We start from the raw sequence: 26,933 nt of genomic DNA on the forward strand, positions 1-26,933 counted from the left end.
ATATATATATATATATATATATATATATATATATATATATATATATATATATATGTGTGTGTGTGTGTGTGTGTGTGTGTGTGTGTACAATAAACAGATAAACAGAGTTTGGAATACTCCATCCAAAAACGAACAACGATGTAGTAGAACTGGGAGTCACCCACGCCCCATCCGGATAAAGTGAAAAAAATAAAAATAAATAAAAACAACACTGAAGGACTCCCTCTACCATCTCACCCCCTCAAAAAAAAAAAAAAAAAAAAAAAAAAAGTGGCGAGGGAGCAGCAGCGTGGGTGGGGTGGAGGCGAGTGGATTTGGTTGTGTGCCAAGGGTCTGACAATGATTTATCGTTGGTAATCAAGGGCGCGTGACTCCCTACCAACTCCAGGGCCACATCCATATGGTGTTATGTGGGATGTTATGTACTGGATGAACCGTCTGTAGCTCCTCACTGGAAAATCATCTAGCAGTGTCTTACGTGTCGGGAGGACGGCTGAGTATGCTGGTGTGGGCGTGTTTGTGGCAGTGGGAGTAGGAAATGATTATACGATGCAGGGTAGACATTACTACTGCTGTCTGAGCCGTCCCTGCAAGACATGAGGAATCGCCTGACAGGGTAGAAGAGGTGCGTTACATGTTGGCCATCCTCTATATTTTTTTGAATGGCCTATCTTGTTAGTTTTGTTGTTGTTATTAACAGTCGTGAGGAATATTACGATGATATAGTGTTACTTGGTTTTTATGTGGTGTTGTCTGGTTATGTGATTATTATGGTGTTATAGGGCGTAATTTGGTTGTAATCAGGTTGCTGCTTTGTGTATTTTAGAAAGCTAAGTGGTTGCTTTATGGTGTCGTGTTATCAAGAGATAGAGATAAACAGAGATAGATACAGTTAGACAGGATAAGCCATGAGGTATGTGAAAAACATCCATACATAGACGGACAGATAAACAGCCAGATAGATACATGCATAGTTTAGTACGAGATCTGAGTAATCCCACATAAGCAGTGATGAGACCAGCCTGTTGCTATGACCGCAGAATCCCGTGATCGCGAGACCGGGGGGAAAAAAAAAAAAAAAAAAAAAAAAAAGCCTGTTTCAAGGCCGTCCTGGTGATGACTCGAGCTGCCCCATCACACCCAGGCCAGCCACCTCGATTTTCAGCCCACGCCGCGCTATCTCGGGATGGAGGCAGGAGAGTCAGCTTGGGTTTGAGGGAATTCAAGACTGTCGGAATCAGATGCAGTTTCTTGGATATCAGACTTCTGTGCTATTTTGCTGATGATCTTCTTATGGATTATTATTTATTTATTATTATTATTATTATTATTAAGTGATTATCGTGTTCCTATCTCCAGACACGAGCGGTATAGTCTTCAAAGGGCGAAGAAGTCATACAGCAGAAAGATAAACAGAGAGTCTAATGCTTGTTCAGTTTTCGCCGTGTGTTTAGCGAAGGCAAACAGTGCAGCACTTACTCATACACCTATTAAAAATGCAAGGCTCAGAAACGAGGAATGAATTATTACACCATTAGGAACACTGAAACATGATTAAGTTTTCGTTAATTGACTCATAACAGGCGCACCGAGGAAGGAGGTTATTCTCAGGCGTGTGTTGCAGTCATTAAGCAGGGCGATTAGCTGAATTACATTTGACAGAAATTGCCAACAAAAATATATATGACTCGTTCCAGCTTTACTTTTCTATTTTCTCCAACAAGTATCTTATTTAGACCACATGGAGCAATGACCCGTCACTCATATACTAGTCTGTCATATGAAAAGGCGCCGAAATGAATTGTCACTTAAATTCTGCCTGCATTAGTGAGCAAGTTGTATGCAAATGATTAACGAAAGATTATTGCTCTCGTTCAGGAAGGTATATCAAGCTCTGAACAAGAGCTGGATATTTCTAAAGTTTTGTCAGAGAAAGACTGGCTGTGTGTGTGTGTTTAGCTGTGGCCGGACCCTTGAGAGCATGTTGCCGTGGGTCCACATGGGCCTTACCTCCCTCTCACATATGACTGGCATCGACACACAGGCGGGAGGGGGAGCACAAACAACTTCCCCTCCCCCCTTGTTTACCAGCCTCGGGGAAGCCAGGCTCTCGTGCCGTGAATGTGGTCATGGCTGCAGTATGAGTAGGTCCCTCCACACTGTCTGTTTATTCACATTTTCATTATAGGCCGCCTACTTTGATGGTGAATTGAGGTCTTTGACAGTAGGATGCTCTTACTCTGTGCGGTTAATCATATCTTCTCATGTTCCTCCAATTTTAAGGGCAAATTAGGCTCCTTTGGCGCTATTCTCGTTGGTGCCTCACTAACATTTGTCCCATACCAGTTTGTGTCTGAATATGACACGTTAATATTGTACTGAGAGCTATACTGTATGCATTTTACGTAATCTTTGTTAAACTAAACACAATTAATTCATACATACATACATACATTACATACATTCATCCATACATACACATATATGTACGGTACATCTATCTGTCTACCTATCTGTCTATCTCCCTATCTCTCTATCAGTCCAGTCTATGTGTGTGTGTGTGTGTGTGTGTGTGTGTGTGTGTGGCCATTACGCTGAAGAATATATCTGTGATGATATGCAAAAAGAATCGACATGTCTTGACTGAAAAAAAAAAAAAAAATATTAAAAGCACGAGAGAGGTTCACCTTGTCAATTTTCACCCGTCTTCCTTCTCGCCTCCCTTTTAAATTTCGACACTTTGCCAGCGAAGTTATCTTTTTTCGAATATTTTTTCCTGTGGTCGCCCCTGGTGGCCCAAGGGTGGTCCTGCCTCGAGTGTGTGTGTGTGTGTGTGTGTGTGTGTGTGTGTGTGTGTGTGTGTGTGTGTGTGTGTGTGTGCTTTTTCGTGCAAGTTACTGCATGTGCCTGACATGACGGATGCATATGTGAATGTAAGTTCGCTTATCTTTGCCCTTTTCACGGAACAGGCCAAATAATTCTGCTAAAAAGAACTGGACCGACACTTTCTTAATTATACATATATTTAACAAGTATGTTTCCTCTTTTAAAACATCTTTAGTCTAAAAATAAGGAATGTTAACCCTAACAGTACAGTTACTAACACCCTGTGCAGAAATATTGCCTCAGCCCCAACACACAAGTTAAGGGTCGTTTCTCTCTGATGAATTGCAATGGGGAAGAGGGGAAGTTGTAGCTGGCGAGGGGAGGGGGAGGTGAAGGCTGTACCGTCCCCCTCCTCCCCTCACTTCAACTTGTTAGCCAGAAACGACCCACAGCTTGTGTGTAGGGGGATGGTGGTGGTGCAGTGGTTGTATATCCACCTTTAAATGTAAGACCTTGAGTTCGATTCCTGGGCTGGCCAGACTGTTGAACAAAGTTTGCTTCCCCTTTGTTCCTCTTCATCCAGCAGTACATATTGAGGTACTGGATTCAATGTGGACGGTGTCAAGTCTTGTTCAAGCAAAGGAATTAAAGACTTTCTGCCTTAATGATTCTCGCGGAATCAGTAGAAAGTAATGCTAAGCGCTCTTCATCGTGTGTGTATGGGACGAAGCAATATCTCAGTTTCATGCTGCTCACAACTGTACACATGGTGACTGTATACCTGCATGTGACATACCTGGCACATTTAATACGTTTATATAATTTTTGTCACTTTAACATGAAACAAGGGCTTTCTGTTATGTCTTTTTGAAATAATACGGTCTGAATGAGAATCATAACCAAGAAATGGTCTCCAGTTAACAGACTGAACAACATGTCATCCTGTCACTATGAACATTTGCTGTTACAATTGTCTGTTGACAGAAATTGTGCATTATGTGTTTTGTCTTTATAGGCAACTGAATAAGTGTTATGTGTCATGCGACTGTAATAATAAATTCTTTGATGTCTTGTAGCTCTTCGCTTTATATTCATTAATCAAGGGGGTCTCCAGACATAAAGGCACAATCTTGTCAATTTTCCGGTTAATCAAGTCCTTCATCTTGTCGCTTGATGTCGAATACCTATTGTTCTGCAAACATATTAATAAGACCAGACTCATACAAATGTTAGTTTCAGAAATTATACCAGGTAGAATTATATTCGTCCCATCCTCCTCAAGTCTGATATCTGTCGAAGAATCCCAAGACTCACAAGAAGCTCCAGAACTCAGTCAGTCGCCCATTTGTCCTCTCATTGACTTCTGTCGCTAACACTCCCCCCCTCTCTCTCTCTCTCTCTCTCTCTCTCTCTCTCTCTCTCTCTCTCTCTCTCTCCCATATATCCCCCCCCCCCACCACCACTAACGGTCTAACGCTGTACCTTCCTCACGAGAAAGTCAGTTTCATTTTCCTTTAGGATCTTATTCAAAGAAATTTGCCCCTATCAATCGAAGCCTTCACAAAGTTACAAAAGCGTTCAGAAAATATACCTCACGTTTGCAACCCTCCGCAGCAATATACATCAATATAAATCCAGCCTAGATCCCAGACACACGGCACAAGCACCCTACACTTCCCTCATCCCCACCAGGCCGTAACGCAATATCCCCCGGCCATATCTCACAAGACGCCCTATATTGCACCATATATTCCAACCAATCTATTGCTGTCACCTCCATCAGGCCAGGTCAAAGGCCACAAGATGATAACCCGCTCGTCCTCTCCTTCCCTCTCGCCATTCCCATAAAGTGATGCTCCTCAGGTAATATGAATTTCCCCAGCTTTTACCTTTGAAGTCTTCTCATGCCCTGGTCCTTTGTGGAAAATAGTTTTACATCTCGTTTTCATTCAGCGTCTCTCTATTCGTAATTTGTTTTTAATGCTCAGTATTTTATGAGATATGCGAAATGCGCGCGCACACACATTCTCTCTCTCTCTCTCTCTCTCTCTCTCTCTCTCTCTCTCTCCTGCGTGTGTGTGTGTGTGTGTGTGTGTGTGTGTGTGTGTGTGTGTGTGTGTGTGTGGCTAGTATATGCGATCGTTTCCCTCTTATCTAACCCTGGATGCAATTTAGCTCTCCTTCTCACGGATACTGATCGTCCAACATCCTCCTCCTGACGTAGCTGAGTGTGAGAGAAATTGGTACTGGATGAAAGGAAGGTATCGTGTCAGCCCCGTCCGTCCCCCCATGTACACACACACACACACACACACACACACACACACACACACACACACACACACACACATTACTTACTCCCACTTTAATTTTCTTGCATCATCCTCAGTCTTCCTCAGCGCCTTGTCATCTAGCAGCCCATTTTCTGTCGTAGACCATGACTAGCATCTTCAGCAACGGGTAATTCCTCTCGCAGCATAGCAAACGAATTGTTATCATTCAGTATAATGGGAAGTCTGGAATTAACACCCCACATTTAAGATTCCCGTCGCTGTTATATATTTTATCCATACGAATATATAGACGGGAGATTTTTTGCTCATTCAAGTGCACAAGGGGCGTAAGACAGCTATGTATCCTGAAATGCTTTGAAATGGTGTAGGTTAAATTCTGACTCCACACCTCTTGAAGTTTATTGTGGGACGAGCTGTTACCTTTTTCATTATTTTCAATTTTATCTTCTGGGAAACAGGGTTAAGATAATGGTGATGGTAGATTTTTAATTAACTACTGCATGTAAGTAAGTCTGGTTTGTGTCAGATGTGAGGTTGGGTGCGAGCGAGACTGTGTAGTGGGCCCGTGGTCGGCGTGGGGCATCTGTACCCCCACGGATTGCACCGCCTCGCCTCCCCCCGCCACCTCAGGTTCGTACACACACTCTTGCGTTCTTCCCATCCCTGTTATACTGTTTCACTTACTATCCAGCTTAAAGCTTACAAATAAAAATAAACTTTACGGAATACCTCATGTTTCGATCTGGATTTTTGGGCTTTGCGGCTGGCAAAAGCACCTATCCTTTTTTCAGTGAGATCTAATTTCGTTCACCTTTTTGTAATAATAATAATAATAATAATAATAGTAATAATAATAACAATAAATAGTAATAAACATTTGTACTATTGATAACTGTGAATTCAACGATGCCCTGCTTCTTATTAGGATTCCGTCGTCGTCGTCGGCAAGTAGTGGTGAACCCTAGTCCCGGGGGGAGAGAGTGCCCGCCACTGGAGGAGCAGAGCGAGTGTCACGAGGCGCAGTGTCACCAGTGGGTGCTGGGGGAGTGGTCGCCCTGCATCCTCACCAACCCGTCACACACCTGTGGCCCCGGCAACCAGCGCCGAAACGCGACCTGCCTCGACAGTGCTGGCGTGAGTCTTGCCTCCTCCTGTTATTCCTTATTTATGCAGGGTGGTCCATATAGAATACGTCTCAGTTTTCTTGTGTTGTAGGGGGCGCTTAGTCAGCGTTACCAGTGTCTGCTGTGAATCATTTTGTACTTTCTCTAACTCCGGTCTTGCTTTACAGTGTCTTCTACTTTACGTCCACTGATTTCATGGTACATCAGTAACTTCATGAATCTCTCTAAATATCTTCGCTCCCTGCACTGGTAGACTGAGCTGTTCCCGGAGAAACACATGATAGAAGGGCGTAATTTGCGAACCACCATGTATATAGTTTTGCCCTCTGTGCCCTGTGCTGTAGGATCCATCGCTTCCAGTCCCAGAGATGAGGCTGATGTATATTCTGGACTACTTTATGTTGTAAAGTAGTGAACATGGATAGAATTCAGCCATTCTACAATTCTTTTGGAGCATACTGTCTATGCCCCGAGTTGGATGCACTGTGAAAAAATAAATATCACATGCCCCAAAGCATATTCACCAGTGGATATTGATGATAAAACCAGTGAGCACAAGCTCAGTTGTTCACTGAGAAAGGCAATAACAGATTTTATCTTACATTACCCCTGCTACTCCTGTCCCCTGCAGTAGCAGTACTCTGTTCCTAGTTCCATCGAAACCTATCTGCAGTTTGAGAACCTTGTCGTTTTTAACTGTGTAAAATATGTGACGGTGTGCATAAAATAACCCTGGTGAACCTTTCGACCCAGTCCCCGGCGCCGTCTGAGGAGTGTGAGGAGGAGCTGGGAGCGGCGCCCAAACAGCAGGAGTGTCACGTGCCCTGCTCCTTCGACTGCGTGGTGGGGTCGTGGTCGCAGTGGTCGCCCTGCACCCGCCCCTGCGCCAACCAGGTTCACGTGGGATATACGCAGAGGAACACCAGCATTATGGGACCGCCAGGCCCAGGTTAAAACTTTAATTACCTATAACTAATTAATGACGAATTCATGCATTATTATTATTATTATTCCTATTATTATTATCATGCGCAAAAAATAATCCAATGCGCAAGAAAATAATCCGATGTGCAAAAAAATAATCCGATGCGCCCTTTCCGTGTCCCAGCAGGCGGTAGTGCATGTCCCCCGCCAGACGAGCTGACCCAGGTGGAGACGTGCCGGGTGGAGCCTTGTGGAGGGGCTGCCTGGGTCCCGGGGCCGTGGGGTACCTGTGGCCTCCCAGCTCGTGCTGCGTGTGGACCGGGACGACAAACACGACAACTGTACTGCCGCGACCATCACAACAACTCACTCCCGGCTTACAAGTGAGTACACACACACACACACACACACACACACACACACACACACACACACACACACACACACACACACACACACACACACACACACACACACACACACACACACACACACACACACACACACACACACACACACACACTTTATTATGTCTTCTGCATATGATTAGAAAAGGAGAACTTTCATGTTTAAATAATGCAGGGGTGCTGAAGTGAATGTATTAATGGCATGTCGTTGGAAGTATATACAGTAGATGAACAATGAAGCAGCTGTGTTTAATTATATTCCCTTATCATCAGTGTGGGATAAAACACTTACCACCATAATGTACTTTGAAAACATGGCAAAGGTGTAGGCAAGCTCCCCATTTCTAACATTCATTTATGAAACTAAGTATTTGAAAACCAGCCATACACACAATCTATTAGTTTTGGGTTTCAAAATTGCAACATAGTGTGTCTGGCTTCTTTGCAATGTTACATGAAGGTTACAATACCTTAAATGACTGACAGAATATAGGGTTTTCTCAGCAACTTCTCACTCTTAGTTTGAATTATAAGGCATCTACAGTCTTAGACCACAAGTCCACGTCCCTTTCAGTATATCACACTCAGATACCCTGCAGTGCTAATAACAGCCTTCCACTCCCCCTCCACTGTATCACACTCAGCCTCTGCGGTGCGTATAACCACTTTCCCTGTTCTCCTTTCCTCCAGGTGCAGCGGGATGGGTCGGTCTGAGGTGGAGCGGGCGTGTGAAGTGTCGTGTGGTACCGCCTGCACCGTCACCTCCTGGAGTGACTGGTCCCCCTGCCTTGCACCAGACCCCTGCCCCATCGGTGAGACTCTCGATCCAGCCCTCGGTCTTGCTGTTGTTTGTTACTTTTATTATTGACGAACTTCCAAGTGATCTTTTCTGAATGAACTTACTCGTTGACACTCTATCTAGTTCCTCAAGGACTGAGTTAGTTATATCTCCGCTGTCATGAGCTGAAATTATGTGTTTATCTGTCCAAAACATTGTGGTCTGAAGAATTGGAATGTCACTCATATATTATTTGAAATTGTGTGGTTATTTTTAGTCACTGAACTCTTACCGATGCTTTTCTTCTGATTATGTAGTTGTTGCAGCACTTTTTGTTTTGTTATTTATATTTTGTCGTTTTGCATATCAGGAGGAAGCATGGAATAACAATGAAAGCTTTAGTTTGCCTGTTGTTGTCAGCGGTGTTTATTGTTCGGAGGTTTTTCAGTTCCTGCCCTCAGTGGTCTGGTGCGTGATGTCTGAGAGCAACTCTGAAAGATGGGAACGAACAATGCGTCGTGTCAGAGTGGGATGTAAAGATTTGTGATCTGTAAGATTAGCGTCTCAGACTTTGTTTTTACTTTGTTCTTTCTGCAACGGACGATTTTATTTAACTAAGGACAGACCTGTATTAGAAAAGGGGTTAATATAGGCTATATCTAACTCCCGCAGTTGGAAAAGTCTCTCCAAAGCTGACTAAAAAGGTAGAGTACAGCGAGGGAAACGGATCATTGTTAACATGGACAGAAATACGTGGAGAGAATTTTAAGATGCCATTCTCTCGCAGTGCAGCATCAGACAATAGATGGATATGGAATACAAAATCAGGTGACAGATACACAGAGAGAGAAATTTACGACTGTAGTCAGTGTGAGTTGGTAACGAGTTCTTGCCTTCCTTAACAAGTTAGCGGATTTTCAGTTCCTTTCAGTCAATTTTCTCTCTTTCCTCTTTTTCATGCGCAAACTATTTTCACCTCTTTTATCCTTACCAAATTTCCTCCTCACCTCTGCTATTCACCTCTTTTTATTCTCACCTCTTTCCTTCCTGATTGCATTTCTGATTTCTTTTTTCGTTTTTTCTTAAGTCAGTTCCTTATTTAGTTTCTTTCTCCTCTTCCTCTTCCTCGCGACAAACCTGTGGCCTGAAGGTGAGTTTTCCTTTTTTTTTTTTCTTTAAGTGCTTATCTCAAAGTTCCTTGATTGCTTCATTCTTTCTACACTTTTCCCGACATTTTTTATACTCAGAAACTCCTATCCAATCTATTTTATATTTCTTTTTTTCCTTTAAATTTTTATGCAGTTATTTAAGTTCTTCTCCGCTACGTTTGTAATTGATGTTTTACTTCCTACTCTCTCTCTCTCTGTCTCTCTCTCTCTCTCTCTGTCTCTCTCTCTCTCTCTCTTTTGTACAATTGCTTATTTTTTGTACTAATACCTTGCTGCTCATGGACCTTCGAGTCATATCCCTGAGGAGTGCAATCTTTTCCGTAATTTTATTTCTGTTACCTGCCGACTTTCTGGGTGTTCATATCGCCAGGTTATTCTCTTGCCTGGTCTTTTCATTTTTAGTTTTTAGATCAAGCGAGATTTTTCCATCGTTTTCCTCCTCGTTTCGGGTTTTCTCTTTTGGGCATTCCCCCCTCCTGCTTTTTTGTTTCTTCGTTTCTTTCAAACTATTTCTTTACTCCAGTGTATCCTATTCCCCGGCCTCCCTCTCGCCCAAGGCTTGGCAAGAAAAACACTCAGTAAAGCTTGATGCAGGGTAATTGGAAGTCTTTGTGCAGCAGAATAGCGCCAAATACCTAATTCGAGAACTATTTAGGATTTAGCTTTTAGTGTTCCATTGCAGCACTCGAAAACGAACTGTTTAAGATAATTTGCAATAACACAGTAACAGTGTACATTATAACTTATTTGATAACTTTTGAAATGGGCTAGAAGGTTTGAATAGCGCTTATGACATGACAAAATAATGTCTTCTTGGTAAGTAGGGCATAATGAACCACCTACATCATGATCAGAACCAAAACACAAAATAATAATCCTCACTCGTATTACGTATTATGGGTATCTAAGACGTATGTAACACTTTTAATTGCTAAAGTTATCTGAAGCCTCACCTTGATAGGGATTCGCCAGGTATAAAGCGTAGAGTTCTGTCCCTGATGTTTGTGTGGTGTTATTTAATTTTCATGACAAGAAAAATACAAAGCAGCATGACGATTGCGAGTGACATGACTTTCAAATAATCTCCCGCTGACATTCTGCCCAGACGGGGTGCTTGTGTCGTCTGTCCAGCGACGGTGGAGACGAGTGCTGGTGGAGGCGAAGGAGGGAGGTGCTGGGTGCCCCGGGTTGAATGAGGAGAGGGGATGTGCCCACGCCCCCGTCACCTGCACCTCTCACCACTGGCGTACCGGGCCATGGTCCACCTGCACACTCGCTGATGATGTCGAGTGTGGCACCGGGTTTAGGGTTAGGAGTAAGTATGGTGTAAAAGAAGTTCGTTTACAGAACATCGAAAAACCTGCATTGTGCATTCTTGACGTTTTTATTGATTTAGATGATAATCATAGTGTCTCCAATTTACACAGCTTGTTGCAGTAGAATAATTTGTTGTGAAAGGTGTTGAATGTGTGGACGCGGTTGGTGAAGTGGTTGAGCCGACCCAGTGCCTGCTGGGTGAGAATATGGTGCCTCCCAGCAGTGAGGAGTGCCACGTCCATTGCAGCCAGGCCTGTGTCACCTCGAGCTGGGGACCCTGGACGCCCTGTCCCATACACCCTCCATGCGGACATACTGAGAGGACTCGACACCTGCTAGGTCAGTACTTATTCGTGTTCGTTACAGGCACTGGATTTAATACCTTCATCGTCATTATCACAGTAATCAGTATCACCATCAACAGTCCCACATAAACATCATTATTAACCTAACAATGTTTCCCACTAATAAATGAGTGAGTATAATCCTAAACTAAGAGAAAATACGACCTTTCCATATAATCCAGTCAGATGATACTGACAAACATTATTGATAGCACTCTGTACTGTAACTTAAAATCAGCTGGAAGTATTTCAGTATGTTTAATACCTTTCGTACGAAGAGTAAACAGTGGACCAGTGAAGGTTGTTTCTTACCTCCTCACTGTCAGAGGTCTCTCCCAGACCGAATAAAATCGTTTTGAAAAAAAATAAATAAATAAAAAAAAATAAATAAAAAAATAAAGAGTGGAACTTTTTATGGAAAGGATTAATTTTGAGTGCATATATATTTAGATGGCAGCGAGAGAAATCCCCAGTGCCTAAACCTGACGCTGCGAGAGAGCGAGGAGTGTCCCTGCCACAACTTCTACGCCACCCCTGTCGGTTCCTGGTCCTCCTGTCTGATATGGGGAGAGGAAAGGGAGCGAGATGAGGAGGGAACCGCCACGACGGAGGAGGGGGACGAGGAGGGAAGAGTGGTGACGGGGGGTCAGTGTGGGGTTGGCAGGAGGTTCAGGGCGCTCCTTTGTACCAGAGACGACGGGGTTCTGGCTCATCCCAGGTGGGTATTGGGCAGTTTTCTTTATTCTGATATTTGTTGTTGCGCTTACCTTAGAGTATTATCGATAGAATAATTTTCACCTCTTTTACCTAAAAATATTACATCGTATCAGAGACCATGGTGATTTGGCTTGTCCCAGGTGGATATTGGGTTGTATTCCTGGTATTTGCTGTTGCGCTTGCCTTGAAACAATGTCGTGGGAAAATTTTCTAACTCCCCTTAGCTAGAAAAACATTACATAATACCAGAGACAGCGTCGTTCTAGTTCATCTAACGTGTGTACCGGACGACCTTATTATACTTGAAATTTGCTCTCGTTTTTCCTTTAAATATTGAACGAGGTGTAATGTGCGACCCCCTTGTGTTTTAAGTACTGAAAAAAAGAGACGATAGTGGACTGGTTATGCGTATTGTGCTGTCTTCTTTAACATGATCTTTACTGCCGTCCCTACCACGAAATCCTGTACTAGAAATGACTCTGCTATAAAATGCAACCTTCTTTACCTTATAAAACCAGGTACAGTCTGCTACTTCCTTTACCTGTTAATAATGTACCAGAGACCATTGTGTTTTGGCTTGCCCAGTATTGTGCAAACTTTTTAGCTTCTGTTATACTAATGGCAAAGTACTGTACTGAAATGCTGCCATCGTAGCTCTGAAATAGTTGCATCACACACGACAGACTTCTTGTTCGTATGGGGTGTGAGTATACTACCTTCTTTTCCTTGAGGCAATCTTGGCAATATCAACGAAAAGAGTCGAAAATTGTGAGATTATGTGTGTACGTTTCCAGCTGTTTTATATACTGGTTTGCTACATGTTTCTGTTTGAGTTAGTACTTGCTCTGCTGACAGTTTACTTCGTTTGCAAGTGTTTGGATATAAAAAAGTTTGTGTCTTCTCCACTACCCTGCTCAGCCCTTCCATTCTCCTTTTCAACCCTTCCACTACCCTGCTCAACCCTTCCACCACCGTGCTCAATCCTTCCACTTCCTTGCTCAACCACTCCACTACCATGTTCAACTCTTCCACTACCCTGCTCAGCCCTTCCACTACTTACTACGCAGGTCGTGTGGTCATGGTGGGATGGAGGAGGAGCCGTGCATGGTGGAGTGCCCCTCTGACTGCCGCATGGGGCCGTGGGGCGCCTGGACTGCATGCAACGCTTCCTGTGGGGCCGGACTACAGCACAGGTCCAGAGAGGTGAGCCTTAGAGCTTAGGGTAGACGAGAGGTTCAGAGATAAGCGCAGATAAGAGATTCAGCAGTGAGATCGAATGGGAGTTTCACGGCACAAGACAAATAAGAAATTCACGCCCAAGGGTAAATAAGAGGTTCAAAACAGAGGGCGACTGAGAGGGTCAAAACTAAAGCCGAATGAGATTAGTCTACTCTGAAAACAATCTTCCTCATCCCATCGTTCCCTCTGGTTCCGACCTCCAGTCCCTCAAACGTATCTCGTAATGAAAGGATCTTCATACCGATTTTCATTCAATTTTACTTTAAGGGACTTGTGTTGCATGGAACAGAAACCAGAAACGACCACCACTCATTTCAAAATATAAGATTAAGAACGGTTAAGTGAACCATAACTTTTAAATGAGTTTGTACTCGAACCCTCAGTGTGCTTAATAACCCCACATTTGAGTTGATGTTTTATGCACTTACGGATTTCCTTTTAAAATAAAGATTACCCTCTTACCGATAAGTGACGGTCTAGGAAGAGGAAACGAAAACGGCCTCTTTTCCCGAAGTGCCACGACTCTTTCACCACGACCATCATCTCGGTAAAAATTCCATAAAAGTGGTCAGAAATAATGAGGTCTCGTATTGATCACCGCTGCCCCCTTCCCACTCGAGATGCTAACGAGCGGCTAAATCTGCCCCGGTAATCGAAAAAACGTCACTACTAATGACCACTCCAAGTATTTAAGGACCATAACAGGTAAGATAGACGACAATCGATGCGGACCTCGCCATAATGAGCTGCGTCCACATAACCTCCTATTTTTGGGAACTTTAAAGAGATCCGGTGTTCCGTTCCAAGAAGATCGGGCTTCCGCTCCAAGATCATAATTTTTTCCCTTTCCTTTTCCTTTCTTTCTTTCTACTTTTTCTCATGTGAGTAATTTTTGTTCCTACTAAGATCATAATTTTTTCCCTCTCTTTTTTTTTTCATTTGTCTTTCTTTTCTTTTTTCGGAGCATCCTAGAAAGTTTTTAATTTTTTTTTTTTACATCACTAGTGAAATGCAAATGCTTACTCTTACGCTCATCCGATATTTTTTATTCGTGTTTCAAACCTCCGTCATTATGTTCGACTCTAAAAATAAACCCATAATTTGTAGTTTGTGATTCGAAGAATGGATCTAATGTTATAGTAATTACCTCCTTTTAAAGATCCACATGCAATATTTCGAAGCGGTTAAAGACTGTTCTTTTCGTCTTTTATTTTGATCACCTGGATATTTTTATCAAAGCAGGCGTTTCTTCATCACGATTAATTTCACATAGCTTTGGCTCCCCAACCTTTTTTCCCTCGCCTCCTTCAAACCTTTACCAATTTTCTAACATTTCCTGCCCTCCTTTCTTTCTCGCAGACCCACCTCACTCTAGCATTCTGTTACTCAGCTTAACACACCCCTGCCTCTCAACTTGCCTCTCTTTCCACCTACCACTTCCATTTTTCTTTTCGTTCTACGACACACGTTTCCTTTCGCACCGTCTTTCACAACCTATACTCCTGTGCTTTGGCTTCATGCTTTGCCTTTCTTATTTTGTACCTTCCATATTGCTCTGTTAACATCAGTATTCTTGCTTGTTAAGTTGCCCGACAGGAGTAACTGGGGTGTAATGGTTCAGTGATTTTTATAATGTGCCCTACTAGTTTTTAACACACACGTAGTCCTCTACACACACACACACACACACACACACACACACACACACACACACACACACACACACACACACACACACACACACAAACATATCAGTCTGGTACATTTACTTTATATAATAATTATTACGGATGGGCAGTTAAGCTGAAAGTTGCAATCCAGAAATGGAGTGAGAGGAAGAGATGGGCAGAGAATAGGGTAGAGGGGTGTAAACTGCGAACGCAGTTGTACTGGATGGGTTGAATGCGTAAATAATTAAACTTCCTTTACTCTTTTTCGATATCGCCCAATCACTCCACGTCTTTCCAACCACAACACATCTTCCCAACCACTCAACATCTTTCCTACCACCCAACATCTCTCCTACCACTCAGTGTAATACCACCAGACATCTTCGTTATAACCACGACATCTTTCCTACCACTCAGTACCCTCCCTACCACTGTACCACTCTGGCCCTTCCCGTGTCAGGTGCTGGAGCCGAGTCTGTGGGGTGGTCGTCCGTGCCCCGAGGTGCGGCAGAGTCGGGCCTGCTGGGGATCGTGCCGCTCTGCCTGGGTGCCGGGAGGGTGGTCGGAGTGTGAACTGAGCGACGACCAGAGCTGCGGTCCCGGCACTCAGGCCAGGAACATCAGGTAAGACGTCGTAGCTCATGACATACAGGGTCATAATATATGGGACTTTGGAGATTTCGTAACTTCTCGTCCTCAGTGATTTATTTTGCACGATACTCCTGGATATCTTCTTTTATGTAAATTATACAAACTGTGTCGACATTAAAACAATGAAGACTGTATTTAAGAGAATGTTGAGGCGCAATAAGACAAATAAATCGCCAAGGAAGAGGCGTTACGAACTTCAAATACAGATGATAGTCTACATTGCAGTATTCTTTTCTTTTTAATGTCAGACGACTTTATTCAGCTGAGAGTTATAGGATCCTGAGAGTGTTAATTGAGTGGTCTGTCTGTGGTGGTGGTGTAGGTGTATGCGTGAGACGGTGACGGGGCTGCAGCAGGAGGTGTCGAGTAGTGAGTGTGACGCCTCCCTCAAGCCCCCCACCCACCAGGCGTGCCAGGTGTCGTGCCCCGGCCAATGTGTCGTGTCGTCCTGGTCCCCGTGGTCGCCCTGCCCTCTGGTGAGTCATTTGGTCTTTTTTTTTTTTTCCACATATAGTTCTTGTTTATTGTACAGAGAATTAGAAGAGTGCGTGTGTGCACTGAGGGATATTACAGCATCACACAGAATTAGAAGAGTGCGTGTGTGCACTGAGGGATATTACAGCATCACACACACACACACACACACACACACACACACACACACACACACACACACACACACACACACACACACACACACACACACACACACACACACACACACACACACACACACACACACACTTCGTACTGCCATGCTTTGTACCGATACACCTCACACAGCCATACGTCAAACGTATGAATCCTACACGAACATTTTTTAACTAAAGTTCTTTCACTTTAACTTGGCCTAGTTTTTCGTCCTTTTGCAACTTATTTTACGCAGCTAAATGGAAGAAAAAACGAATAACTGTACCTCCTTTCTGTAGCACTACTTCGTGACTAGCATCATAATGCAGGGTTAATCAGTTATTACAGCTCATCATTCCGTATGGAACGCTGTCAATTTTAGCCATGTTAGCGTGAAAAGAGTATAGTAGCGCCTGTTAGTGTCAATGTCTTGGGTGTGATATGCAGGGCTGCCCAGAAAACAGCAAGAGGCGGAGAAGTCGCGAGGTGGTGCGGCAGCCCGTCCAGGGGGAACCCTCGTGTCCGCCACTGAGTGAGGAGCAGCCTTGTGTCACCGGGAGCTCCTGCTGGCTGTACTCATGGCAGGCGGGCAACTGGACCTCCTGTGTTCCCCTCGGCCACTCCTCCTGCGGTGAAGGCGTCAGGAACAGACCCGTTACATGTGTCAAGACGGGAGGGGCCGCTGTGCCGGACTGGTAAGTCTCTCTCTTTTTTTTTTTTTTCTTACTTGCTCTCATCCTTTCGCTTTCTCCACAAAACTCTGCAAGAAGTAGGATGTATCTGAAGACATATTTCACAGACTTCGTAAATGAAACTTGGAAAATAGGGGGTGCAGTTCCTCGAGCTGACAATTCATCATCAAGTAGAGGCACTTTTGCAGTGATTATGAAACACACACACACACACACACACACATTCCATTCATCAGTCACATTAAGTTACTGATCCACTGCAACTTGTTAAGAGGAAGACACGTATTACTGTGTTATGAAAATAATGTTTCCACTGAAAAAAAAAAAAAAAAAAAGTAGATACTGGATTAAATAGACCCACAGATACACGAAGGTTTTTGAACATATTGGCTACAAGGCAAGTTTCAAGACTACAGTTACGCAGTTACATAGATACAAAAAGGTACTAGGTCAGATACAAGACAGACTCCTAAATCAAACAATCACACAGACAGTATCCATTTGCTGTACCCCAGGATATGCCCTCGAGACGCCCGGCCTTCACCTGTAGAGACCTGGTGCTACGTGGACTGCCCCATCGACTGTGAGGTGACAGAATGGACACCTTGGGACGACTCGAAGTGTTCCTGTGGAGACAAACGTGAGTTGGTGTGAGCTCTTGTTGGCGTGATTTTCTCTGCCTCGGTTTCTCTGTCTCTTTTTCTGTCTGTCTGTCAGTCTCATTTTATTTATTTATCTATCTATCCAGATACCTTACTGTCTGTCGGCTTGTCATTTAATCAGTCACTCATTCTGTCTGTCTATGTATCTGTCTGTCTGTCCATAATTTAATCAAACACTCAACCTGGTACCTTTCTGTCTAACTATCTGTCATCAGCCTACCTACCTACCTGACTGCCTACCTACCTAACCTAGCTACCTACATACCTACCTAACTACCTGTCTAACTACGTAACTACCTGTCTACCAACCTACTTATCCATCTTCCTCCAAAACTCCCTTGTGAGTTAGGAAGATTTGTTTTCTGTGCTCAAGACACACACATATACCCAAGACACATACACCCCTTACTCACTACCCATCCTTATCACCCCACACAGCTGGAGAGATGGTTCGTCGTCGCTTCCTCTCTGTTAACCCTAGTGAGTCCGGCCGCCCGTGCCCTGCCAAGCTGGAGGAGACCCGCCCTTGCCCCGCCATACCCTGCTACACCTGGGAGAGAGGGCCGTGGTCGCAGTGCCATCTGGAGGTAATACAGTGGCTTTACCTTTTTGCTCTGCATATACGTAAATTATCAGCAGCCGCATCATCATCATCATCATTATTATTATTATCATCATCATCATCATCATCATCATTATTATTATTATTATTATTATTATTATTATTATTATTATTATCATCATTATTATTATTATTATTATTATTATTATTATTATCATCATCATTATTATTATTATTATTATCATCATCATCATCATTATTATTATTATTATTATCATCATCATCATCATCATCATCATCATCCAATTACAGCTCCTACTACTACTCGTACTAATACTAATACTAATAATAATCACCGTTATCATCATGATCATCCCAGTGCCTCTCTCTCTCTCTCTCTCTCTCTCTCTCTTCCTGCACTAACGACGAAGATGAAAACTTATATTTCAGCCCAGTGACTGCACCAGTGTTATCAAGGCACAAAATCAGTTTTTTCTATCTCACTCTCCCAAAATACGACGCTGCTGTAGTCGGTTTACATGCAGTCTCTAATTATACTGCTGAGTGTACAGGAGTAAGGGGAGAAAAAAGAGTGAGTCTACTGGTCTGACCGGCCCCGTAATCGAACTCTAGTTCTTGTAGATGCGAGCTGAATACGCTAACCAGTGCACCAACGATTTTGTCACATACTGACCAGAATGTTACCTTTACCTTTTTTGGTTCGTTGCTCCTTGTTAGTATTGAACCGTAACATCGTCTTGAAAGATGTATCAGAGCCTAATGACATCTTGCAATAGTAATGAACCTCAGCCAGCTGGACTGTAATCTTCTTTCATTAGCTTGGGTCCTGGAACTTTCATGGACTTACTGATTAGGAATTTACATGGCTACTACATCTCCATCTAACAGTCTCGATAGACTTGCCGAAGATTTTGGCTATTGTGTGTGTGTGTGTGTGTGTGTGTGTGTGTGTGTGTGTGTATCACCTGTTATATTTTCGCTAGGAATTATACCGTTTGAGGACCAGCTTTTTTCACTCAAGTGAACATTTTTACATAATCGACGAAGTTAACTAGAACAAAATGGTTCACTTCGATAAAAACTTGTCCTCAAGGTTATCTTTCTCCAAAATAGTGTCGGTATTTCTTGCCTAATCAATAGCCAAATTAACATGATCAGCTTTGCACTGAAAAGTGTGAGGCACTGGAGGTTCCCTATTAGTTCGTTGCCAGTACGTGCACGCAAGGGAAGAGTAAGGTGTGACATTAAAAATAACAATAAAGGAGAGGTGTAAAGGAGCCTCGTTTGCCGACCAGGTACATTCGCTTAAGTAAAGCAGAAAATATAAATATAGCTGTTCATATGCACGTCAATAAACTCTGTAGTTATACCTTTTATATATGTCTGGTCAGGGTGGAAGCTGCGGCCACGGTTTTGTGGAGAGAAATGTGTCGTGTGTGGGTCCCGGTGGCCAGATGGTGGACCCTCACCTGTGCCTGGCTTTGGTTCACGTTGGGGGACACACCTGGCCTTACCTCGCCAGGGCACTCGACCTCAACACCAGGGTGAGTCATAATCTGCTGTGGATCTGTCTGTCTGTTAACTCCTTCAGTCTGGTGACGTCTTTTTCATTTTAATATTGCTACCTTCCGACGATTTTATTCAGGTTAGGCGAGCACCCAACTAGAGAAAGGATTAATGGATTTAATGGTGTGTTGTTGCAAGGATATTGACTCAGATGTGACCTGAGTGGAAGGATCCGGAGATAAAACACCAATGGAAGAGGAAAGGAAGTGGGCGAATAGTATGCAGGAAGGAGCGAGATAAATGAAAGAAGGAATGTACCGAGAGAAAGGGTAAAGTATAGTGGTTAGGTAAAGGTAGGGAAGAAAATGGCAAATAAAAACTATTGAGAGAGAAAAATGAAATCAGTTATATAAAACATCAGTGACTAAGTATTATGTACAATCCTTCACTGCATATTTTCACCAAGGCTGAGTTGAAGAAAACTAAGTGAGATGTTTCAGTGAAAAATAAGATCACTGAGAGCCTGTGTACCTCACATAATGGTTTTCTTTCCCAGCGCACTGGGATCATAATATTTTCTCTACCAGGAAGTGAAGGATTTAATTTTGCTTGTATACAGTGCCGATAGCCATATATATTCTCTCGTTTGAATTCAACAGTAATATTAACGATTATTGCCTCAGTATGTTTAGGAATACACGACTGACTGAAATGAAAAATAAAATCCGCAACTTCACAACTCAGATCACTTTCGGGATGGTCATGTATTCGACATTAACACCTTACTTAGGAAAAAAAAATGAATACGCAGGCCAATGGACCCGTATGGTTCTAAGGGTCGACTACCATTGTCTAGAACCATTAAAGGAAGGTGACTGGCCTAAGCCCCTGGTGACAAGTGATTGAAAAAAGTCCAAATGCCTCCCAAAATTAGAATCACTGCATCTATGACCTTCGTTCCAGTCACTGTCTTAGACTGCTAGATCACCATGAAGAAAGCACAGGTACGTATGGTGATATAGTGCTCTGAATATCAGGTTTATGCATTATTTATTATGTACATTGAGAATGGGGTAGGATGAATGCAGTGAATAGAGTATGATGTCATATAAACCAGTACTGTGGAAGGTGAGCATCTCTTTAGCTACATTTCTGTAGACTCATACCACTATATATATTTCAGTGTCCATGTCTGATATGAAAAACTGAAACCGGAACGAGCCCTTGAGGGGAAAGAAACCACTGAAATTTTGCAAGTCTAAATGGAGAAAGCACTACCAGGGGAGACAAGTTATTTTAATCAGAACTCCAAAAAAATAGTAATTTTCCCAAGTAAATAGTGTATATCAAGGCTTGGACTCAACCTGGGTAAAGAATAACTGCATATACACACGGATGAACCCCATATATTTTTTCCAGTCAATTATAACCGTCAGCGTTTCTGGTAATCCATCCAGCGAAAGTAGATTAAACGAATACCCTCTATCCCATTCCAGCAAAACTGCACAATAAAAAATGATGTAAACAGTAGTGGCAAAAGTCATATCTAGGCCAATGGAAGTGAAAAATAGCCGAATTTAACATGTAGCAATTAAATGGCACGGTGCTGACATAAAAGATTTGTTTAATTTTTTAGTAAAAGAAAAAATCGTCCTAGTTAATTAAAGAAAAACTGAGCTCCTAATTAATCAAGAAAAAATTGAACTCGTACTTAAGTACATCATTACAGAAAAAAAATTGAGTTCTTTGCTCTAGTTAAAAATTCCCAAAAACTTTCAGCTGTGGGGTGTGGCAACAGGATAATGATATTTAGATGTACGTTTACTCAGCATCCAACATGATAGTCAATAATCTGCTTAATCACCCCACAATTACGTGTCTGTTGAGGTCCCTTCTTTATACTTTTTTCTTAATGTGTCCAACTCTGGGCATAGGCTTCAAAGTCCATTCCCGAAGGCCCAGCAGTCATCCTATGTACCATACACTTACACTTGTCACCACTTCGGTATTAATATCTACCCATACAGGGATGGTGTATTGATATCAACGGGGATTTTTTAATGACATGTCGTTGGGTTTTATGGTAGATGAGTAAAGTCTCTTATAGTTAAATTCACATCCTTAAACTGTTCCCTACCCCAGATGGGATTCAGACCCACGCCCATTGGAACAGTAAGTCATCTCTCTACCAACTCGGCCACTGCCTTCCCTTAACATGGCCGTACACGAATACATAAACACTAAAATGTGATGATTGTCATAAGAAAATCTACGGAAAGCACGTTGATCCGTAGTATTTTCTTTTTCGGTCATTGAACTACTTGAAATATGCTGCAAAAGGCCAAAAATCTGGGGTAAGTTAAAAAAAAAATGTATACCTAGAATACAGTATACGATGTAGTCAGCAGCCATATACCTACGAGTATGTCAAGTATACAGAAGAACAAATCTAAGGAAATTCACTTAACATCATTTATCAATTACTTCCTGAGTGCGTTGCAGTGTGTGCTAAGTACGACATGGAGGAGATGCATTAACTTCCTACATTTTATTCTCTAAATCTTCTCAGAAATGCTTTCTCCGTCCCCAGATAAGACAAAGACGAAGACTTATCAGATAAATGAACAAGACTGTATAAATAGAATATATATCACTAGCATGGAGTTTCATTTTCAGGTTTCATATATGCATTATAATACTTATAACATTATATATATATTATTCTTTAGCGGAAATTACACATGTGTTTAATATTCACTACAGTACTTCACATTCATCAGAGATAATCTGTGCATTTTTATGTCGCTTTAGAAGAAGCTTCATGTCGCTGAGATACCTATCATGTCGAGGTACAGAAAAATAAGTCTAAATTGCAAACAATTTTGCCAGCCAATACCTTTTTTCATTATTTGAAAATGTTTCAAAATCTAGCTTGTCTGTAGCAATATTTCTAACTCCTTCAGCTCAAGGGGACTCTTCAAAGCTGACCTGAATCGTTTGGTACTTGCAGAAAGCAAATAGATATTCTCAAACTGAACGATTTACATATGTATTCAACCTCTTCAACCTGAGGTTTTGCTCTGAAGATCCATGTAATCGCGCGCGCGCGCGTGTGCGTGTGTGTGTGTGTGTGTGTGTGTGTGTGTGTGTGTGTGTGTGTGTGTGTGTGTGTGTGTGTGTGGGTGGGTGTGTGTGTGTGTGTGTGGGTGTGGGGGGGGGCTAGCTGGCTAGGTACGTTTTTTAAACTGAACTTCTATGAATATGTACCCTGTGTTGACGTCAGGACGGGTGCTACGTGCCATGCGAGGGAGACTGTGAGCTGACGGAGTGGGCGCCTTGGTCACACTGCCATCGGGACTGTTCAAGAGGACATCAGGGTAAGTTGATCTGCTACTGGGGGAGGGTGCGAGCTTATGGGCCATAGGATAGGCTGAGGAGGTGTTAGGTTAAGTTGTTGAGGTGTTAAGAGAGCTGTGGGGTGTTAAGCTAGGTTGTGGAGGTGTTTGACTAGGTTTTAGGGGCGTTAAAATTGGTCATGGGAATATGATTGATTGTGGGGTGTTCAAATGGCTCGTGAGTTTGTTAGAATAGGTTGTGGGGGTGTTAAGATAGGTTGTGGAGGTGTTAGAACAGTCGCGGTGTATTAGGAGAAGTTTTGGGTGTGCTAGGATAGTTTGGGGGGGGGGAGAGAATTTGGTGGGTGGGCTACGATGGGCTGTGGAGAGACTGGGATAGATTGTGGATTTACTGGGATAAACTGTGGTGGAAGTGTTAGCGTGGATTGTGGGGGGTATTAGGATGGGTTGTGATGGTGTTAGGATAGACTAGATACTTGTAGTTTAGGGTCAGGTTTAGGGTTTTGAGGGCAGACAGTAGAGCTATGATGACAGAGTGACGTTATTGGAGTTACTGATAATAATAACAGCAACGGCAGCAGCAGCAACAACAACAACAACAACAACAATAATAATAATAATAATAATAATAATAAGAGTCTAATAAAATTCTACCCAATGTGATTCTGGCTCCTTCCACATTCAGGCGCAGGAGTAACATAAAGAAGTCTCATAGAAGCTTTATCTTCTGGCTTGGAATATATTGCTCTTAGGATAATTGATAGCTTATTTTAGGAACCACCTCCTGATATTCTGTCAAAATCCGAATGTATTTCAAGAGTGAAATATAAATTTTTGATGGCTCTGGCTGAAAGAATCTCTGACATTTACACAGATGCTAAGCTGCGGTGTGGGCGAAGCAAGCAGAGTGATATTTAAAACGCAAAAGTTCACGTTAACATTCAGTGCATTTGGTTGCGATATAGGTTCGCTGTATGCTATAAAATTTCTTGTCCATAAGTTCTGTTACGGAAGATTGTTAATGCCCCTTTTTTCCGCGAAAAAATCTTCCATAAGCTTAATAAAAAAGAAAAAAAAAACTTGTCGTGGAAGGGTAGAATTAATTAAAAGGTCATTATATCAAAAGAGTTAATAGAAGAAGATTTTTCCATCGTAACTTTTCCGGTTCAAGAGAATCTCAAGAACTGGAACCTTCTAACCTATTTTTTCAACGTATGTATTTAACACCGGGCGTTATCTCGGAACTATATAAGAGTTATCTGGGAATTATACAAGAGTTACCTAGAAAGTATTGAGGAGTTATGTGCATTGACTCGGCAAGGAAATATCTACAACGGAAATGATCTGTGTGGCTGACAGGTGGGACGCAGGCGAGGTCGAGAGCAGTGCTGACGGAGGGGTCATCGTTACGGGAAGGAGGGCAGGGGTCGTGTCCAGGGCCCCTGTGGGAGACCCGGCCCTGTCTGGCGGGTCCCTGCCTCAACTTCACCTGGCAGGTCATCAACGGTACCATACTCTGCGTCAGGGGAGATGGTCTCGTCGTTACTGGTTAGTCTGATTGTGTGCTAATCACCATCTGTCTATCAATCTGTCTATCTATCTATCTATCTGTCTGTCTGTCTGTCTATCTGTGTATCCATTTGTCTATCTATATTGCCAGACGCCTTAATCCCGTAAGGGGAAGCCACACACACACACACACACAAAAAAAAAGTCCCCGCGCATACTGAACTATATTGAATCGCGTCATTTTTGTCTTGATTATTAAAATTACCTTTAATGTTGTCATCGTCATAATCGCCGTTACTATCATTGGCGTCATAGTTATTATCACGCTGTTTTTCCAGGCTCGTCATCATTACATCCTTGCCATATATACCATCGCCCATTTTCCCACTCTTTTAAAGGAATGTGTCAGAATAATACCAAGGAAGGATAAAGCACACAAAAAGAGTGACTAGTGAGAGGAGATAGTAGGCATTCCCTCAGTAGAAATGGCCATACACCGTCAGTGGGTGAAACATGATAAAACATAGACCTATTCCAATGCTGTCCTGGGCATGTAGGGCAGTATTTACGTGTGGTTTGTCGAATCACTGGGAAAAATATCGTTCTACTCGTGTCACCTTTTTTAACTCACCTTGACTCCATGAGAGCTAATGTACTGCTGTATCTCATCTCATTAGTAAATATAATCTTTTACTTTTAATTAATGAAAAACCACGGGTATGGTCTGTTCTGGCATGTAATGTAGAGCTCATCAGCTTGACACATACAAAAAGAAAGTGAAAGTAATAATAGTGCTAAAAACAGTAACCAATGAGAAACTTGTGGTCCTAAAAGCTGGTATACTGTTTGCCATGTGTGTAGGAGGGTGCGAGGGGCTGCGACGACCGTGCCTGCCGGAGTGCTCAGTGCGTGGGTCTCTGTGCTCGGCTGTGGGGGCCTGTGTGTGTCGGCCCAGGCTCAGGCCCATATACTCCGAGAAGCAGCGGTTCCGCCTCACCGCCTGCGTCTCCGTCCGTAACATGACTTTCCCTCTGCCACAGCCTCTCTCGGGGGCCAAGTATCTCCCGGGTGAGTCCTTTGATTCTCCTTGGATATAGATGGATACTGCTTAGATGTAGATGGATACTGCTTTGGTATAGATGGGTACTGCTTGGATATAGATGGGTACTGCCTAAATATATGCCTGTGGATGGATACTGTTGAATTATTTAGATTAACATTACTTCGACAAATAGAACTTGGAGAGGTAGATAAATAATGCTTGGGTTTACACACACACATACACAAAACTGACTATATACATTTAAAGCAATAGACCTTAGATGAGCCTAGAGATAAAATACAAGAATACACAGATATAATTTAACTGATGGCCAAAGACATAAAATTCAGATAGATAAACATATACAGAGTATGATTTATGGTAACGCATTAATTTGGGAAAAGATAACCAAATAGTATAGAAACTGTATGCTTTCTTTCAGATTAAGCGGCCGATAAATACTGAAGTGTTTACGTACTACAAGTCCTATCCTTAACAAATGTGATAATCTTTTCTTTGCTGTGTCATTATCGTTATCTTCTTTCCCCTCGCGGCGACAGAAGACATCAACGTGTGGATGTTTGCCATGGTGGGAGTCGGTAGCGCCTTCGTGGTGTTCGTCGTCATATCCATGTACCTCTTGTGGTAAGTGGTTTCTGAGATTCCTGTGATGGTATGAGATAAGAGTTAAAGATAATATGAGGCCCCTTTTCAACACTGATTATTCTTTTGTGTGCCACAGTTACATCCGCCAATTTGTCTGTATGTCTATCATTCTGTAGAACTGTAGAACTGTTAATAAGATGACTGTGCTGAAAGGTTCGTTGAACGACGAAAGAATCAAGATTTTAGTGATGATATGGCAAAGGATAAGGAAACCTGGTTATCCATCTTTGCAATTATAGCGGTGGCAGACGCTCTACTAAGCATTTTTTTTTTTTTTTTGGTCTAAGCTTTTCTGTAGCTATAGCTAGTCAACATTATTTCAACTGTTCTTCAAAGATTTTTGTCATATTATTCTGTTATTTTCTTTAATTCGACCAGCCAAAGCCCTCGCGAGCACACGACGACTCCACTGACCCTGAGGCGGCAGAAAAATCTACGTCACCGAGCAGTGTGAGTTCCGGTAGCAGACTAGGCCATGCAGGTATTGCGGTCCGTCTGTCTGCTGCAGCCCTCACCCTCAGGCCACGCCGGGAGCCCACGTGTGGAATGTTACACAGGACTGCTTGTGAGTGAAGCAGCCACACAGTCAGAATTACAAGTTCAGGTGAAGTGGGTTCGTCCTGGACCTGATTCCTGTTTCGAAATGGAGAAAATGAAGACAATGCATATATCTGTGTTGTAGTTGCAGTGGACTTGTATTACTATCAGTCTGCAGTCTACCGTAACGTAACGAACCTGATATGAATGAGAGGACCAGCAAGAAACCTTCCGATAATATGGACACAGTTAAAACCATGATTCAGTCAGTTTCGTTCCTCACTTCTACG

The 26,933-nt window shown here is 42.7% G+C and overlaps 1 protein-coding gene across 1 annotated transcript in view; it reads left to right on the forward strand.

The window, feature by feature from the left end:
* Nucleotides 1–26,560, forward strand: part of LOC145411433 (thrombospondin type-1 domain-containing protein 7B-like) — a 169,524-nt gene extending 142,964 nt beyond the window's left edge. Inside the window, exons 7-26 of the mRNA XM_080281473.1 lie at nucleotides 5,647–5,750; nucleotides 6,046–6,254; nucleotides 6,998–7,193; nucleotides 7,356–7,551; nucleotides 8,266–8,387; nucleotides 10,628–10,837; nucleotides 10,981–11,178; nucleotides 11,634–11,901; nucleotides 12,968–13,103; nucleotides 15,270–15,433; nucleotides 15,783–15,936; nucleotides 16,538–16,785; nucleotides 17,298–17,422; nucleotides 17,883–18,031; nucleotides 19,419–19,571; nucleotides 22,817–22,910; nucleotides 24,249–24,437; nucleotides 25,260–25,466; nucleotides 26,001–26,085; nucleotides 26,485–26,560. Of these exons, the coding sequence (XP_080137599.1) occupies nucleotides 5,647–5,750; nucleotides 6,046–6,254; nucleotides 6,998–7,193; nucleotides 7,356–7,551; nucleotides 8,266–8,387; nucleotides 10,628–10,837; nucleotides 10,981–11,178; nucleotides 11,634–11,901; nucleotides 12,968–13,103; nucleotides 15,270–15,433; nucleotides 15,783–15,936; nucleotides 16,538–16,785; nucleotides 17,298–17,422; nucleotides 17,883–18,031; nucleotides 19,419–19,571; nucleotides 22,817–22,910; nucleotides 24,249–24,437; nucleotides 25,260–25,466; nucleotides 26,001–26,085; nucleotides 26,485–26,560 (3,283 nt within the window). The remainder of the gene's footprint in view (nucleotides 1–5,646; nucleotides 5,751–6,045; nucleotides 6,255–6,997; nucleotides 7,194–7,355; nucleotides 7,552–8,265; nucleotides 8,388–10,627; nucleotides 10,838–10,980; nucleotides 11,179–11,633; nucleotides 11,902–12,967; nucleotides 13,104–15,269; nucleotides 15,434–15,782; nucleotides 15,937–16,537; nucleotides 16,786–17,297; nucleotides 17,423–17,882; nucleotides 18,032–19,418; nucleotides 19,572–22,816; nucleotides 22,911–24,248; nucleotides 24,438–25,259; nucleotides 25,467–26,000; nucleotides 26,086–26,484) is intronic.
* Nucleotides 26,561–26,933: the final 373 nt, after the last annotated feature.

Source organism: Coenobita brevimanus, chromosome 89, assembly GCF_032717465.1.
Source record: "Coenobita brevimanus isolate Jiangsu-jjx chromosome 89, ASM3271746v2, whole genome shotgun sequence".
Lineage (NCBI taxonomy): Eukaryota > Metazoa > Arthropoda > Malacostraca > Decapoda > Coenobitidae > Coenobita > Coenobita brevimanus.